The 19,309-nt window shown below is 36.7% G+C and overlaps 1 protein-coding gene across 1 annotated transcript in view; it reads left to right on the top strand.

The window, feature by feature from the left end:
* The window catches only part of LOC137284663 (zinc transporter ZIP11-like), a 59,151-nt gene that overhangs the window by 10,097 nt on the left and 29,745 nt on the right, over positions 1-19,309 (top strand). Inside the window, exons 5-8 of the mRNA XM_067816564.1 lie at positions 369-569; positions 2,457-2,526; positions 3,831-3,929; positions 4,241-4,399. Coding sequence (XP_067672665.1) covers positions 369-569; positions 2,457-2,526; positions 3,831-3,929; positions 4,241-4,399 — 529 coding nt within the window. The remainder of the gene's footprint in view (positions 1-368; positions 570-2,456; positions 2,527-3,830; positions 3,930-4,240; positions 4,400-19,309) is intronic.

Here is a 19,309-nt window from a genome sequence, read left to right as displayed (position 1 = left end):
AGACCCATTGACTTTTTTTGACATGTCATCGGTTTCCAATTTCGCAGATCGATGCTCATGTTGTTGGTCACTGGATTGTCTGGTCCAGACTTGATTATTTACAGACCTCTGCCATTGCTGAAAGTGGCATAAAACTAAACTTACTCACTCACTCATTCACTCCTTAAACCTGCCAGGATATGGTGTTGTTACTGATTTATTTGAGGTTATGATCCATGATTATGATCCTTGTTCGGTCAGAACAAAACCCACCCTCTTTGGTTCCATGAAAATAAATTATATGATGTGTATAATGTGTGTCAATTTCAGCATCAAAGAAGCATCAATAAATAGTACTGACTCGTCAATTCCATGTTTGCTGGCTTCAGGTTATGATGACAACTTTTCCAAGTCACCAGCAGGCACAAGACAAAGGCGACCAGTGCCTACCAACAATTATTACCAGGCTGCCTCTAATCATGAGTCTATAGACTTGTCTGTCTCTGACAGGCACTTTGCAGATTCCAAGACTACAAGCTGGAGAAGAATACTGTTATTAATAGTAGCCATTACAATTCATAATATACCAGGTATGTGATAACACGCAAACATGTTTTATCAATGTCTAGAGAGTTACTATTGCTTCTTTGCTAATGATAGGGCAATATCTGGTCCAGAATACTATTCCTCAGTGAGTTGGCTTCTTATGAGCATTTCATTTAGCAATATAGGTGCTTATGCATCATATACTCAATCATTGTAATATGGTAGTACATTCAATCATTGTAATATGGTAGTACATTCAATCATTGTAATACGGTAGTACATTCAATCATTGTAATATGGTAGTACATTCAATCATTGTAATATTGCAGTACATTCAATCATTGTAATATTGGAGTACATTCAATCATTGTAATATGGTAGTACATTCAATCATTGTAATATGGTAGTACATTCAATCATTGTAATATTGAAGTGCATCCAATCATTGTAATTCGGTAGTACATTCAATCATTGTAATATTGCAGTACATTCAATCATTGTAATATGGTAGTACATTCAATCATTGTAATATTGCAGTACATTCAATCATTGTAATATTGGAGTACATTCAATCATTGTAATATGGTAGTACATTCAATCATTGTAATACGGTAGTACATTCAATCATTGTAATATTGCAGTACATTCAATCATTGTAATATGGTAGTACATTCAATCATTGTAATATGGTAGTACATTCAATCATTGTAATATTGAAGTGCATCCAATCATTGTAATTCGGTAGTACATTCAATCATTGTAATATTGCAGTACATTCAATCATTGTAATATGGTAGTACATTCAATCATTGTAATATGGTAGTACATTCAATCATTGTAATATGGTAGTACATTCAATCATTGTAATATTGAAGTGCATCCAATCATTGTAATATGGTAGTACATTCAATCATTGTAATATGGTAGTACATTCAATCATTGTAATATGGTAGTACATTCAATCATTGTAATTTGGTAGTACATTCAATCATTGTAATATTGGAGTACATTCAATCATTGTAATATTGAAGTGCATCCAATCATTGTAATATGGTAGTACATTCAATCATTGTAATATTGAAGTGCATCCAATCATTGTAATTTGGTAGTACATTCAATCATTGTAATATGGTAGTACATTCAATCATTGTAATATTGAAGTGCATCCAATCATTGTAATATGGTAGTACATTCAATCATTGTAATGTTGAAGTGCATCCAATCATTGTAATTTGGTAGTACATTCAATCATTGTAATATGGTAGTACATTCAATCATTGTAATATTGCAGTACTCCAATCATTGTAATATGGTAGTACATTCAATCATTGTAATATTGAAGTGCATCAAATCATTGTAATTTGGTAGAACATTCAATCATTGTAATATGGTAGTACATTCAATCATTGTAATATTGAAGTGCATCCAATCATTGTAATATGGTAGTACATTCAATCATTGTAATATTTAAGTGCATCCAATCATTGTAATTTGGTAGTACATTCAATCATTGTAATATGGTAGTACATTCAATCATTGTAATATTGCAGTACATTCAATCATTGTAATATGGTAGTACATTCAATCATTGTAATATGGTAGTACATTCAATCATTGTAATATGGTAGTACATTCAATCATTGTAAGCTGTTGAAATGTTATAATCTGTTGATACATTCAGTCATTAACCTGTTGATTCTTGCGATAATTGAATCTGTTAATGCATTAAAAGTCATTAAAATATGTTAAAACTTTAAAATAGCATTAAAATGTCTTAATACACTGAAGCATATTAATGTGTTAACACAATCAATTTTTGTCGTCTGCTTATACTATCAGTCATTAATATCTGTTAACAAATTCAAACATTGTAGTCTTAGCACTCAATACTTGTTTAGTTTTCTATTGTAGTAACTGTTGCTTCCTTTCAGAGGGCCTTGCTGTAGGTGTAGGCTTTGGTGCTATAGGGAAGACAAAAACAGCTACTTTTGAAAGTGCAAGGTATAAAATAGTTTGTTGCAAAAGTCCATTTTAACAGTCCATCACGTCCGCTTCTTAATGTTGTCTCCCTGGATCTTCAACTTAGCATGAGTGAAGGAATACAGTCTGTCACCATAATGCAGAACCCCACTTAGGCTACATATCTGTGTGAAATAAGGAGACTTGACTAGCATAGGCTTGCTTGCTCACAAAACAGAATTTCAAATCCTTACAGTATTACAATATTGGGAGCAATGTACCAACGTAGCATGCGTGTTGTCATCAATTTTGTAAACATGTTCAAGGTGTGGTCAGCAATTTTGTACATAAAAATATTTTTTTCTTGTACTTAAAATTTATGAAACTAAGGGAAGGGGAGGGGGTCATTGATTTTGTATATGATATGCATTGGGGGGCACTTTTTTGTACCTGAAGTTCAAGTGGATAGGGCTGGTAAGGCATGGGGAGTGGGAGTGTAATTCACATTAAAAATCATCACCACACCCCTCAGCTGTCTACCCTGAATTTTTCATCCTGAAATGTCACGAATATACAGTATGTGAGCTCATTTCTGGTGTCCCTGGCTGGAATATTGCTAAAAGAGGTGTAAGTCGCTTATCCTGAAATGACATTATCCACATGCAGGAGGTCACATGGCAGCAAAACAATTAGAGGAATATAGTATGATGAGGTGATTGAGAGCGCTGAAATTTGGTGAAGAGTTATCTCCCTTTCTGTGCACTTTAGCCACAACAGTTGTTCGGGAAAGCTAAGTGTTTGTCTCAAAGCTAAGTTTAATATTACACTGCTAGAGCTCCTTTCACAAGACAACCTTTAGTAAGATTAACCTTAATTCCCGTTCTTTATCATTGCAAAAAGGTTACCTTAGTGACTAACGATCACCTTAATGCTGCATGCAAGTAGGCCCTTGAAATCAAGTTTTACATCTTTATGTAGTATTTCATACAGACCCTGAAGTATAAATATCCAAGAAAGCCCACGTAAGTCTAGAAAATGTGGCAAGTCTAGATTTCCATAGCTTCTGAAAATGAAGAAAGTCTCAGGGCTCCATTTCATTATATTATTTTTTTTCACTATGGACATTTTTTCAGTAAGATATGTTCATTTCAGAGACTAGCTGTTAGTCTAATCTTTATGTTGTTTGCAGTGTTGAAACACTATCTTCAAATATTGCAGAATTTTAGAAATTAAGAGCTGTAAATAAATCCACAAGGGAGTTCAGTTTGCAAAATTCTAGTTACAGATTTGAATGGGTTCATTCCAATTAGAAAAGTCCATTGATGTGATAAAATATACTGTTTCAGGAATTTAGCATTTGGAATAGGTATACAAAACTTCCCAGAAGGACTTGCTGTTAGTCTTCCACTTAGAGGCTCAGGGATGTCTGTGTTCAAAAGTTTTTGGTATGTATTGCACTCTTCATTACTCTTGTTTTTTTCACAGCATCATTGGTTATGTTGATAACAGTAAACATTACATAAACCAATCTACCCCATATTTAAATGTCCATTATTGCTCAAGACATTTTTGTTCAAGACATCCAGCATATCAAACCAAAATGTTTTCTATGTTTTGGGACCAGGAGCAGTCAGTTTTTTCTAATCCCAGACTATTACACCACAATATCAAATCTATCTCCTTATTGCATGTTTCAGTCTCCTGTTACTTGCCATTGATTTTGAATTAGTCCTCATATTGATCTGTTCTACTGCAGGTATGGTCAGTTGAGTGGGATGGTTGAACCTGTGGCTGGGTTATTTGGGGCAGCAGCTGTGGTCATCGCAGAACCTCTTCTCCCCTACGCTTTAGCATTTGCTGCAGGTGCTATGATATATGTTGTTGTGGATGACATTGTCCCTGAAGCCCATACATGGTAAGTTCTTCTACATCTCATGGAATTAATTCGGGCTGTAATGATGTATCAAACTATCGATGGATTGTAGGTGCTGAGTCTTCGATAGCAGTTAACTGATGGTAGAAGTTAACAACTATCCAATAGTATGTATGACTGTTGATAGTTTAGTAACTGACCTGTTGATAATTGAGTAGTGCAAAATACAGGATGTTTGGATGCAAAATACAGGATGTTTGGGTGCAAAATACAGGATGCTTGGGTGCAGTCTTGTACTGTTACAGCTTCACTGAGTTTTGTTTTAACTGTTTACTTGATCTGGATTTCAGGTTTCTTGTCAGTTATCAAAAGAGACTGAAACTACTTCAACTTGTTTTTACTTCACATAAACTATACATTCATTTGAGACATGACCTCAAATGAGATAATGCAAGGAGAATGTAAACTACAGTGCAGGCTGTGTAAATCAGCACTCATAGTGACTAAATATATAATATGGTTTAGACAATATGCCGGACTGTAGAGCTGACACGACATGACTAGAACTGAACCAGTTTTGTTACTCTCATATACGTTGTATCACATGGTTCTCTCAATTCCATTGACAATATTGACAATAAAACTCACAAGCATACCCGTAGTGAACCAAGGTTAATTTATCTTTGTCTACAAGCATGTAGTTTCAACACAGTATTATTTGGTGACAATACACATCCAACAGACTCCTTGCCACACACTGAATTAGACAGTGCTGATTACTGTATAAACACATATTCAGGTGGCTCATGTTATGCTGAGATCCAGAATTCACAGCTGCTGGATTGCAGAGCTTTTAGATGATGATAAGTGTATTAGCCTTGAAAGGGACTGAGATTTTATGGCGCTGTTAACAAAATCCCGGATTGGACAGCTGCCGGTCTTGACAGCTCCCACTGTATTGCTGTAGTTGGTCGCAATGGACTATCGTTATGACAATAATTTGTTGCAGTAGACTTTCACTATGGCAATAGTTGTTGCCTCCTCAATAGTCACCCCTAGTATTAATACCTGTGTGAAATCCTTGACTCTGCCTCAGTAGGGATTCAAGGTCCCCAGCCATCTTGGTTGTTTAGAAGCCACTACAGACAAAAGAGGGGTCTACTTCTTGGTTGGTTGGTTGGTTGGTTGGTTGGTTGACTGGTTGGCTGGTTGTTTAGTTGGCTTAGTCACTGTTTTTTTTTTTTTTTTTTTTTTTGAAGTGCAAACCTGATTATTTAAGGCTGTCATGGTGTGAGCAAAACAAAATAATCATTCATTACTTGCGTACAATGTCATAATGTGGTGTTACTGAATATGCAATGCCCTAAGACATTGATTTGAAGCTAATTGCAGTTCAGAATGCCCTGGCATCAGGTATTCAATGACAGTCACAAATCACAAAACATGAAAAGAAAATTGTAAAATACAAATGTTACTACTCTTTCTCTGAAACGCAATTCCTTCTTCATGCATACAGTCCCATCGCGTTGAACGCACCAACAACACAATACAAGAATGCTTCCATAATAACTGAACACACCTGCTCAACAGAATGTTGACAAGGCAAAGTACATGTAAGGAGTTGAAGGGAATATTTGAATAATGTCATGTCCATTTCTTTCAACAAAAAACACCTTCTTCAAACCAGGAATAGGAAAATGCACATGTCATAAGAAAGTCTTCATTCTTAGAAAGTTCTGTTGTTCTAAGCCGTCTTAACATCATATTTCAGCACAGTTGCAGCCAACGGTCTCAATTGTGTTACAGTTAAACCTTTGATTTGCTCTGTGGAACCTTCATCCTTAGACCACTGTTATGTAATATGACTAACACTGATATGCTCTCAAGACTCTTGATATGATCAGACTTATAATGAAAATTAGTCTAACAGTAACCTGGTTCTACAGACTTTGCTGCTATATAAGGTCCTGTCATCACTTTGAAGAGTTGCCTCCCTTGAGCACACCAGTCTTTGATTCTGATTAGGCTGCATAAAAAAAATGAAATGTTTCTCAGGCACATTTATTTCAAAAGTGACGAGGTTGGTAGGACTTTTTGTTTATATATATATTTTAGCTAGAAAAAAAGTGACAAGGGAGGAACACATTTTTATGTTAGTTAATGTTAATGAGTTGTAGATTCAGTCACACTTGTCCTTACAAACACTCATTCTTATAGTGGACATATGGATGATCAGGATGCGACCAAGTCAGAATACTTTTTTAATTGGCAGTAAAAATTGCTACGAACACAAATGAAAATGACAATCCAATGCCTTAGAAACATTTAACTTTTCTTATTTATTCTTATCATTTTACATGTCATTGTTAATACCTATCCCCAAAATGGCAACTTTCTAAGACCGCCATGAGTTGCAGCGCTATTCCCATATCAGACTAATCTCTCATGTAATAGAATTCTGTATAACCCAATGTACCATCATGCTAATGGTAGCTGACAGACCAGCTGAGATTTGACAGTAATATGAGTTATCATAGTAATGTCAGGCTTGTTTTCTATCATTTTAATTAGAGATTAAACCTTGTAATTGTAATTTAAAAAACTTGCATGTCATTAGGCATCGTTAATGTGTTTTGAAAAACCTTTAGTCCTTCCTTCTGGAATGAAGAAAATAATTAAAAATAATCCTGCATGGTATAGTTTTTTGTCACAGGATATATATTTAACATTTTAGTGTATCTCTTCTGTTGTGTTTAAACTCTTGGTGTCTCCATATTAATTTAAAGTGATCACTAGGTGTGAGTGTCTGATTTGACTGAAGGGGAATAACTCTTGTAGTATTATGTACACTTGTCAATGTGTCGTGGATGTCATAGACAAATGTGACCTCCACAATGCTCTCATGTTTAGACCAAGATTTATTGGCTCCATTATAGAACAAACCCCCCAAAAAACACACACACAGAGGGATCAATACAGCAGGCTGTCAATCATAGCGACAGATGACATTTGTCATAAATATCATTAATTTAAGCACCATGAACGTGTCAGTTGGCTACTATCTCACCCAGTTTCTCCACCAGCCCAGCCATATTCCGAACCATAAACAACTACACTACAAGGAGGCCTGGTAACTATTTCCTGGGCTATTGCTCCTGTTGAAGATAAGGGCTTTTCCTTGTTGTGTGGTTTTGTTATCATGGCTGTTATTGACACCCACATCGGAATGAGTCGTCACTATCATTCATCTTCAGCTGACTGTGCATGTTTAAGGATTATGTAATATTGTGCTTAGGTTTATTGAGGATTTTGGTTTTTGAGAACAGAAACCCATTCAGGGAAAAAGCTAAGGTTGACATTGGGATTATTATGAATTCCTTCTTTTCATGGAAGACGGGGTAGCCTGTTGGTTGAAGTGTTAGTTCGTCATGCCGAAGACTCATGTTTGATTCCCCACATGGGTACAATGTGTGAAGTACATTCCTGGTGTCCTCCACCATGATATTGCAAGAATATTGCTAAAAGCGGTGTAAAACCAAACTCACTCACTCACCCTCTTTTCAAATTTGATTGGAGGATGTGATGCATAGATTCATATATTTTCTTTAATTATTATTCATTTTTTTGCGAAATAAGAACATCCTGTTTGAAACACTAATACGTCCATTACTATGTATAATTGTCATGATTCTGATTTAAATTTCTTATCAACATTTGTTGTATCCTGTAGATGTACTAACTGCACTATCCACACCTGAGATCACCTCCATTAACCACATCAGGGAGGCAGTTCTGTTCAAGTTATTCAAATTGTTATCATTTGATAACATATAACTGTTTGTAGATCTGTGTACATCGGGACATTTCTCACTGGTACAGAATTTACTTGGCTGAAGAGATTGTATGTAGTGCATGTGTTCTGCGTAGATGTCTGCACTGTGCAGGTCAGCGCTGTTGAGTGCGCTACTGTGCAGTTTTATGTTTGGTCTGACCTGACGTGACATCGGTGTTATCCCAATCCGAGCAGGTTTACCTATCACATTGCTTGCGGTACTTTTTGGGTGTACTGCTTGCTGTAGGTTTCAGAACTGTAGCAGAAAAATATTGAATAGCACATCAACTAAGTACAAATGTACTGTACTGTTAGACTTGCTGTCTCTATGGTCAAAATTAATAGTAAATTATGCTAATTTCTAAAATGTAATACTGTCCACTTATCTAGACTTGCCTCGTTGAAGGATACAATGATTATATGATACTGACCAGGGATAGTAATGTATTAAGCACCATGAACAGGAAATGTGACTGGATATGAATGCCTGGCTATAAGTGGACTGTTACTATTACTATACAACCATGGGCTCAGTGTTCAGTACACCCTTCGAGCATGGCTATTTTCGGGTTATAAGTAAGTGATTTTAAGGAAGATTCATATTCCCGAGTTGGGATGTCTGTTTTTAGTTCTTCGATCACATGACTCCATCAGTACGCCCACACGTTATGTTCGTGATGTTAATATATAGTTTTCCTGCCAGCAGCATCTTAGAGGTGATAGTCAGCCGATGTAGCCTCAGTGTTTGAGGGTACAGTCATACTAATATGATGGCCCTTGTCTGATACGTTCCTTTGCTTTTAAAAATATAAATATTATAAAAAAATGAAAATATTTATGAGGTGAATCAGTATGAATACATATGGTTCAAGATAATGCACTAAACCCATAAATATTATCTCATAATCACAGTAGCAAAGAGCCCTAGGAGGGTGTTTATTTATTACAAGTTTTATCATTCACAAATATCACTGCTTTGGAGTATGACATGAGTGAATACAGTGAGAACAGATGCCCTTCAGTTTGTCAGAGCTGTGGTGCCATGCGATGACATTTTTTTTTGTTTTATATATTATCTTTCCTCCTTCCCTTTTACAAATGAGGGCAGCTCACACCCAGAGTAATTGCAAGTTCCAGCATGTTATATATTGGATGTTTGAAAGATGTACAGAGGAAGAAGGGTTTTTTTTTAAAAAAAAATTAGAACAAACGTTCATTCGTCTTCTAACATACCTGCATTCACACACAACTTGATAAGAATCTGACGGTCTCCTGTAGGGGTAAACATATATTCAATGATTTTGCATCATTGCTGCTCCAAAGATTCAAAAAGTACATGATATAAAATCCAGGCCTGAATTTATGTTGATCTTAATTTTTTCTGAAAGCCATGTCCTTTTCTGTTTTGTATCTAATGTTCATTTCTTTTACAAATCTGCTAAAGATAAGTTTTGAACTTTGAAATTTACATTTGTAAATAAAATATTTTTGCAAAAAGCAAAATGAAATCAAAAACTTTGTCTGTTCATATGTTTTCTTGAACTCCAAATAATATGAATTCGGCACTTAGATTCATGTTACATACGTGACCACACTGATCTATCCATTTGAAAAACTGATCCCAAAAGTTCTTAGTTGTATCACATTCCCAAAATATATGGACAATAGTTTCTTTTTGTTTCTGACTAAAAGAAGAAAGATCATTCTTAGCATATTTTACTTTTAATAAAAAGGAATTTGTTGTAAGTATATTATAAGTCTATACTGAAACCAGCGCAGTTTCACTTTCTGGGTTTTAGTAAGCACCTTACTGCAGATATCATTGCATGGAAGCTTACCAAATTTTAGTGTCCATTTATCTTGACTTTTAGTTTTTATTTCTGGTGCTACAAAGGTAAACATGTTTAGAATCTGAACGCTCACTGCAAAGCTTGTGTATAGTACTAGGATGTTCTTCAACACAGTCTGATGAACTTTTGGTTAAGTTAAGAGCTGCAAGATAATGTTTAATGCTGTTTATTACCAAATAAAATTCCAAAAATGATGAACAAATAGGGTATATTTCTCTAAATTCCTCATAAATCAAAAACTCTTTAGTTTCATCCATTAAATCTATGATCTGTGTTATACCTTTCTGGTACCAATGTTTCTGAAAAAGTGGCATCTTGTTAACTTTAATGTTGGGATAAGGTAAAATAGGCTCAGTCAGGAAACTACTAAACCGTTCAGGCTTAATTTTCTTATCAAAGTCAATGAATGATTGAAAACAATTTTTCCAGAATACATTGTTGACTGTGGGCAAGTTATTCTCAAATAGGCAGCACCAAATTCATCTCAATTTCACATATGACTACGAGGATATGAAGACTTGAATAAGAGTTTCCACTCTGGATTATCTGCTGTCACAAGCTTCCTCAACCAAATAGTTTTCAGGGATTTCATATGTAAAAATATATTAACCATTCCCAATCCACCATGTTTTACTGGCTGACACACCTTGCATCGCTTTACTTTATCTCTTTTACCACCCCATAAACATTTAAACAGTATGTTATTAAGTGACACAAGAAAGTCTGAAGAGAGGTCAGGCAATGATAATGGTAGTGACTTGATAATTGCAACTCTTCCAATTGGTGTAACAATCCTTTTCATCCATCTATTGATGATCTGTTTCAGTTCAAATAGTGTGTCTTTAAAATGCAGCTCAGTCATCTTCACCAAGTTAATACAAAATTTGATCCCCAAAATTCTAACTACTTCCAGGTTCCAACTAATAGGGAGTTTATACATACATTTCAACTTACAACCTTTCTTCAATCTTATCCAGACAACGTTTCTTTGATCCTATCCAGACCACTTGCGTTTTTTTGTAATTTATTCTGAGACCAGACGTGACTGCGAAAAAATCCAAAGTCTTAATACATGATTAAGAAGACTGACTACCATCAATTAACAGGCTAGTATCGTCAGTGTACTGACTTAATAAATACTCAAGATTATCTATCTGGATACCCTGTTATGTCTTTGTTGAAACGTATCATATTGGCTAACACCTCTGCACACAAAAGAAATATGTAAGGTGACAAGGGGTCTCCTTGCTGGCAGCCACGTTGAACATTAAACCATGATGATGTTTGACCATTAATAGACATACCACTCTTTGGGTCTGTATAAAAGACAGAAATATATTTTCTAATGTTTTCTCAAAAAAAACCGGACAGTTAGGCACTTGTCTATAAATGACCAGGCTATAGAGTCAAACACCTTCTCAAAGTCGATGAGTAGTAGCAGACCGGGAAAATTTTTCCTTTGTACATGAGATGACATCATAAATCAAACGAATGTTATCGCCAATATACCGACCTGCCATGAGACCAGTCTGATCTTCATCGATGATAATGGGCAACTTGGTTTTTATCCTGTTTGCTATACATGAGGAGGCCAATTTATAGAAAACATTCAAAAGTGATATTGGCTTCCAGTTATTCAGGAAATGTTTAGGTTTGTCCACCTTTGGAATGCATACAATAACTCCTTGCTTTTGTGTGACTGAAAGTTCTCCTGATGTAAACCCATAGTTAACTGAATGTAGCAAAAAGTGTCCAATATCTTTAAAAAAAACTTATAAAATTCGGTCGGAAACCAATCTGAACCATGACTCTTATTGTTCGGCATTTTCTTCAGTGCTTTTGCTAGTTCATCTAGAGTGAGTATACTCTCCATCCCTTCAATCTCACTATCATTCAAAGATGGCAATGAATTTCTATCTAAAACAGAATTTGGATCTACATGTTCAACGATATGTTCATTACTACAGTCCGTTTGATTCCATTTGGGACCGATTAATTGCTCACTAACACAAGATGTAATAACTGCAACAAAACCAAATTTTGCACGGCCACATCAAATCGACAGACCAACTCTGATGATGTGTCTCATAATTTGGGACACCCGAATAGAAAAGGTGTTTAACAAACAATCATCATTTTCTTGTCACCTTTCGCTGTTTTATAGGAGGGGGGCCTCTTGCTGGTAGAACAGCCAGGTAATCAATAAGCGTGTGTTGTGAAGATGGGGTCATCTCAAAAGCCGTTATCGTTATGTCTAGAATGAGTAAGTTGCCATCATTATCCTTGTAACTCCAAATAATGAATCTTATAATCTAAATTTTTATTAAAGAGAATTGCAACCCCTCGAGATTGGCTGCTTTTAGAACTAAGAACACAATCACATCCCCACTGAGTTCTGATGATTGGCTCCTGTTCCTCAAAAAAGTGTGTATCTTGTAAAAGATAAATTGAATAATTTTAGGTTCTGAGGAAGTTAAAGTAAACACATCTTTTCTCATCATACCATACTGCAATCCTCTACAGTTTACAGAGCAGCAGCTAAATCCTAAGTTAATCATTGTCAAAACATCCATCAAAATATGAGACCATATAAGAATCTGGATTTCTATCTTCTCCACACACACACACACAGTGACACACTGCATAACAAACGTAAAACTCGCAAACATTTTCACCAACTTCAGATAAAGCATCGAACAGTAAGAGAGTGTCCCCCGCAGCAACCTGCATACAAAGTGATGATGGAAAAAAACCCCAAAATGTACATGTCATGGCATGTGATATTATTGTCGTCAGTGAGAAGTCAAACACCCAAGACAACTTACTTTGCTTTGATCACATGACTAGCCATATGACACGACTTAGGAGTGGAATCTATATATAGACCAAGCGTCACATGTATACTTCCCTAGTGGAAATAAAAAAAATACAACAAAATTAAACAGCCGTCCTGATGCTGAAATAATGAACTGAGGATTCTTCCTTTCAAAACCAGTTCACACTGTTACCAGTGAGATCCACAGTTTACCGAAACTTTCAGTGAGAGTGTCTAACAATACTATGCACTCAGCTTCACAGCACAAAAGAACAACCACTCACATTTCCTAGTCTCCCAGTTTCTCGTCTTCATTAAGCTTTTCCCATGGGCTGTTGCCATCCTTTCTGTAGTACAGAGTGACAGATATCCCTTTTTCACGAATCTTAGTTTGTAGGCCTGAACTTTCCGTAGTTCAGTGGCTTTCCGAACCAAACGCCCTCTTAGTTTCTTCAGGTCAGCAGGTAGGTCCGATCAGATACTTAGTTTATTTGTTGACAGTTCCTTCCATTTGGAATAGGTCGCATTCATGACAAGATCCCTGTCTTCGACTCACACAAACTTGATGATGACTGGGTTCGGGAGGTCACTTGGTGTATAGTGAGGTAGCCTGTGAATATTTACAAAAACCATTCAGTCCACTGTCTGAGGATCCAGCTGTAACTTATCCTTGAAAATATCTCTGCACGTCTGATCAGTGTTGGCCACTGAGTCAGGTACACCGTAGACAAGTAAGTTACTCTTACAAGAGTATATCTCTGAGAATAGGAGCTTTTCCTTAAGTTTTGCTATGTCTTCACTGAGACTGTTTTCTGTCGACACCATTTTGTTACCAAGATTAGCGATTGAAACCGAGTTGAACTCAGTCTAGGTTTCCACTTTGTTGAGCCATTTAGATAAGTCAGCCACTTCTTCCTTTACTGTATCGATCTTGGAACAAATAAGAACTGTTTGTTTCTCTAACTCCTCACTGAGAAAAGTCTTCCAGTTGTTCCCTGTGGTTGACTCCACGTCAAGCATCATGGTGGATGGTGTCGATGATTTGGTGGTGCAAACTTCGTCTCCAGCCATCTGATCCAGTCACAGATTTTTTATTATTTGGCTTGTTTGAGTTATGTCTGCCTGACATGATGAAGGTAGATGGTTGCAGATTGCCAACGAGCACCAAACTAACTTGCTCACGCTTTCGAAGACATACCGGACGTCCCCCCATGCGATGACTGTTTGTATTATCAAAAGAGGTGACGTTTGTCAATATCTGAAGGTGCTGGGCACCACACTTGATCTGTTAACCCCACAACTGCACTGATGTTGGTCACTACACCTGATCTGTTAACCACACACATGTACTGATGTTGGATACCACGCCTCATCTGCTAACACCACACCTGCACTGTGTTGGTCTCTACACCTCATCTGTTAACCCCACACCTGCACTGATGTTGGTCTCTACACCTCATCTGTTAAAGGACCACTAAACTTAATTTTTTGGTATTTTTTTATCACTGCATATGAAAGACTTTTGGTTAGTCATAAACGGAACACCATTGTCTTTTAAAAATACTTGTGGTTAATTAATACCAAGCGCTTAAAAGTTGCTAAAAAGCCGTCTGCTTCTCTCTCGCCCGCAAATGAAACCGCAAACAGGTTACGTAACTCTGTCGCCAGAGCCCTGCAGTGACGTCATAGAGGGAACGGTTTCCAGTTAAATGTATAGAAAATGTGTAGGAAGCTCGTCATTTTGCTGATTTCTCAATGTCACCAAAGACATGCCGAATTGTTGTGTTGCCGTCAGTTGTTCCTTTGGGTCGGGTGATGGTGTCACTATCACAGATTTCCACCAGACTCCGTAGTTTGTGCTTAAATTGGTTGTTAGTGTGTGCGAAGTGAGCTTTGTGGCAGCCTGTGATATATACTATATCGGATGGTTCGCCCCCTTACCACGCTTCCAGGATAGAAAATGGAGTTCAAGTTTCATCGAGTTTATAAAATCAAGACTGCTTACTACACATTGCTGACCAAAAGGATTTTGCATGGATATAACGCTTTCTTCCTCGGAAACGAGGTTGTGGTCGAAGTGACAATATTATCTTAAGTAATATTATATTGACCCCTTATATTGACCGATTCCAAGAGTGAAATTGTTATGTTATAAGCAATGTCATGTAAAATCCTAATGTCCATCAAGAAAATACATATTTTACTACCAGTAGAAAGTAATTTTGATTTTGTAAGTCGGTGAAAACAAACTTAAATAGCATTCATCCTCAGACAGGGTGCCGCCATTTTTGAAAATCGTGAAGTCACGGTCTAAAGTCCATTAGAATTATTGAGATTATGATTTGTTCTCATCAAGTTCGAAAATCAAAACTACTTTTTACTGATAGTTAAATATGCATTTGAATCATGACCAAGAGGATTTTGCATGACACAACTTTTAACATAAGGACTTCTTCCAAGGACATTTATATTGCAAGCAATGTTATATTGAGCTCCACCTCACTTCCAAGAGTGAAATTGTAATGTTATAAGCAATGTCATGTAAAATCCTAATGTCTATCAGTAAAATACATATTTTACTACCAGTAGAAAGTAATTGTCCTTTTGTAAGTCGGTGAAAACAAACTTAAATAGCATTCATCCCAAGACAGGGCGCCATTTTTGAAAATCGTGAAGTCAATTCTATTTGAATTAATGAGATTATGTATGGTTTGTTCTCATCAAGTTCGAAAATCAAAACTACATAAATATGTATTTGAATCATTACCAAAAGGAGTTTGCATGACACAACCTGTAACATAACCTAAGCGAGGTCGGGGTCGAAGTGAAAATACTGTGCGATAAATGTCTTCACTTGCTAAATTTAATTGGTTCGTAACGTTCACTCACCAGTATGTAGACACTTGTCAATATACGTCTTTATATTTGGTCTCATAATCAAATTACTTTATAATCATACTTGTATGCATTTTGAAACTTAATGAAAAGAAGCGATCTGCGAATGTATAACAGGAATGAAATATGTAGACATTTCATAGTTTTCCTATATGAATCATAATTCGCACCCACACCCTAGTGTATGTCGTCTGCATCATTACACTTAACGACGAAAACAATGATTCTGTTGAAAGGTACGACAACGTATTAAAAACAAAATTGCAAATATTAAAATTATTATAGTTATAGGAGTGTCAGGCTATTACCTTCTTCGAGGAATGTATCCATCAATATCCACAAAAACAAATGATATATAATTCATTTGCAGATTTCCAACGTGATGTGTCTTTTAACAGTCTAATATATATAGGTTTTTCACATTGCTGTATAATTTCATTGGTTACCCAAGATAGCACACATGGCAACTAATTGCATAATGTGCAATGTGTTATTTAGTTAGCCAATAATGAGCAATCAATCAATGTATTGGCAGTAAATCCTTTGAAAGAAGGGCATTGTTTTACATAGACACAGACACGACAGAGTGTATTCAGTATAGATTAGTAAATGTACATACATAAACACTACCTTTTGACAAATCCCCCATTTAAATCCCCATAAAACTAATTAATCAATCAGCGTGTTATCGGTTAATCCTTTGATCGATCCAGACAAAAGAAATGCCAAATGGGGGCCTTTGTCAGGTAATCTAAGTGGCGTTGCCACTAATTATAACCTGTTATAAATAACTGAACATCAAGTGAATGATGACAAATAACATGTAGGTTTATGCCACCTAGCGACACCAAGTGATTTGACAGAGTCGTCTATGAAAACAAGGGTTGTAACTCGAAAAGTAGGCAAAGCAGGAGACAAAACTAAATGATAGTAGATTGTGAGAACATATAGCTTTCATTTTTCTCAACGGCTTTCGCGATTTCTGGTTTGTACAAACCTGTAAGCGAAATAGTTCAACCCCTGAAATGTAGATGAATACTGCACAGACCCTCATTTCTATACCCACTATTACGATGCACCACTCTGATTGGTTGAAATTTCGTTTACGGCTGAGAATTGTGCACAAAAAGGTCGATTTAAGGTTATTAAAGATCGAAATGAGCATTTTTAATGACAGGGTTTTATTTATAACGATGTCAGCAAGTGATTTTGCGTTTGTACCCTATTAGAGTATATGTGACCTTTAACCCCACACTGTTGGGGTACCACACCTCATCTGTTAACCCCACACTTGCACTGATGTTGGGGTACCATACCTCATCTGTTAGCCCCACACCTGCACTTTGTTGATCACATCACCTGATCTGTTAACCCCACACCTGCACCATGTTGGTCACTACACCTGATCTCGGTAGCTCATCACTCACTCGCTCACTCACTCACTCACTCACTCACTCACTCACTCACTCACTCACTCACTCACTCACTCACTCACTCACTCACTCACTCACTCACTCACTCACTCACTCACTCACTCCACCACAAGTACACCTGCACTTGTTGGAACATGTGGTCCTCAATGACAGGACATGTGATGATGATTCCCTAATTGGTGTTGTAGATAGCGGCAGTATTTCACACTGACCTCGGTCACTCCAACTGGCATTGTCTCCTATCTTGCTATCTCAGTAATTTGTCAAAGGGGGATCGTAGCCATCACCAGTGGGGATCACTTTCCCTCCCCGAGCTGGGTTAATTGAAGACATTAAAGCTATCCAGAGGTAGTCTATTGTGTGTGTGACCTTTGGACGTACAAGTGACTGGGCATTGTTTTTGGCGACAGTTACCAATCTTGCAACACTTTCTTACGATAATAGCAGTATGTTTATCATATTGTTTCATTTAGTCTGGGTGTGAGACAGGTCATGTGATATTCGTGGGGGTCCTGGGAGTTTGCATCTGGACTAAATGTTTTTTCACTACAACTGCAAGCCAGAGATTTTTAAATTTAAATTATGACCTTAAATACTTTTCTAAAACAATAAAAATGTATTTTATTTTAAGATATTTTACTGGAACAGAAAAGTGTCATAGCATTGTTCATATCGCCATGACAAAGTGATATTGTGCCTTAGAGCATGGTATGAAATGTATGAATCCTGATATTTTTGCCAGTGTAGATAATATGGTGGGTGCGGTGGGTGAGCCGGCTAAGGCACCAGGCTAGGGATCCAGCGAGATTGAGGTATCAGGATCGAGCCCGCCTGTGACCTGGTGTAAATATGTTGGAGTCAACTTTGTGTGCAGACTCTTTCAATGTAGTCAGACCCCCAATAGTATGTTGACAGTGAAAACGTACCAATGAGTTTCACTTGAAACTAATAGTAAATTGAATGAAGTGAAATTTAGATTGCAAATCCTGATAATTTTACCTTGCCAAATGAACATTAAAATATCAGAATGTTATTCAACTGAGGATAAAAATTGTTTAACTAATGATCATAGCTTCAGATCACTTTACATGTTTGTATCACAAGGGGGTATGCACATTAAATGAAACACCGAAAACAAATAGGGTTGGTCTAAGTTACCACTCATCACATACCACTCGTGCATTTGTTTCACTGTTCAAGCTGCTGCGGTGAGAAAGCCACAATAAACTTGGTGTGTCTAATAGCAGCAAGAGCTGTACATTTCCCATGGAGTTGAGATTAATAATATAATGTGCTGCTGAGATTGACATCCAATGATTGAGGGAAAAAGTACCATCGCCTTGAGCATGCACGAGTTGCATGGATAAATAAACAAACAAACAAACAAACAAATAAGTAATGTTTGTTTAGATGTATACACTATTCATGTTCTTCTCCTGTCGTCCCTTCACTCCCCACCCCACCACCAACAACTTCACTGACTAATGAGGTTCATCATGGTCCGAAGTTTCAAAAAATACGTACAATTTGGGGCAACATATAAACATACTGAGTTGTATGTTCCGGTGCATTTTGTACCTTCATATGTTTAGAAGTTGAACTCCTCACAAAAGTGTGTGAACTAAGCTCATCTGAGAAGAATGCTTTATCTAACTGCCATCTAACTAAGTATTGACAGTACATGCCAAAATATGCTGAGAAGATATGTGAAATATTTGGAAGAAAAACATGTGGCATGTGATTCAACTGGCACCAGATCAATTCACATGTGGAGGACAAATGTTTCATCTTTTTTGGATAAAGAGTGATAAAATACTGGGGAACTAAGCAGTTTTATTGACTGGCTTGCTGGCTTGGCATTGAGAGATCGCATATGTTGTAGATTTTATGATCTGGAAGATGACACCGGTTTCAAATCCTTATTGACCATGATAATGATTTTGTTGTGTCAGCAGACAATGCTTGAAGCCTAATGTCTACATTCGTCCATTTATTTTCCTGATGTGCTGTGATAACTGAAATAAACACTGGTTCATCTCTTTCTCTCCCGCTCACTAATTCTTCTATTTTTATCATTCCACTCATTCACTTATACTCTCTTTCTCTCCCTCTCACTAACTCTTCCAC

This window comes from Haliotis asinina, chromosome 5 (assembly GCF_037392515.1).
Source record: "Haliotis asinina isolate JCU_RB_2024 chromosome 5, JCU_Hal_asi_v2, whole genome shotgun sequence".
In the NCBI taxonomy this organism is placed as follows: Eukaryota; Metazoa; Mollusca; class Gastropoda; order Lepetellida; family Haliotidae; genus Haliotis; species Haliotis asinina.
The sequence above is the reverse complement of the archived record's forward strand: the minus strand, read 5'-3'. Positions and strand labels throughout refer to the sequence as shown.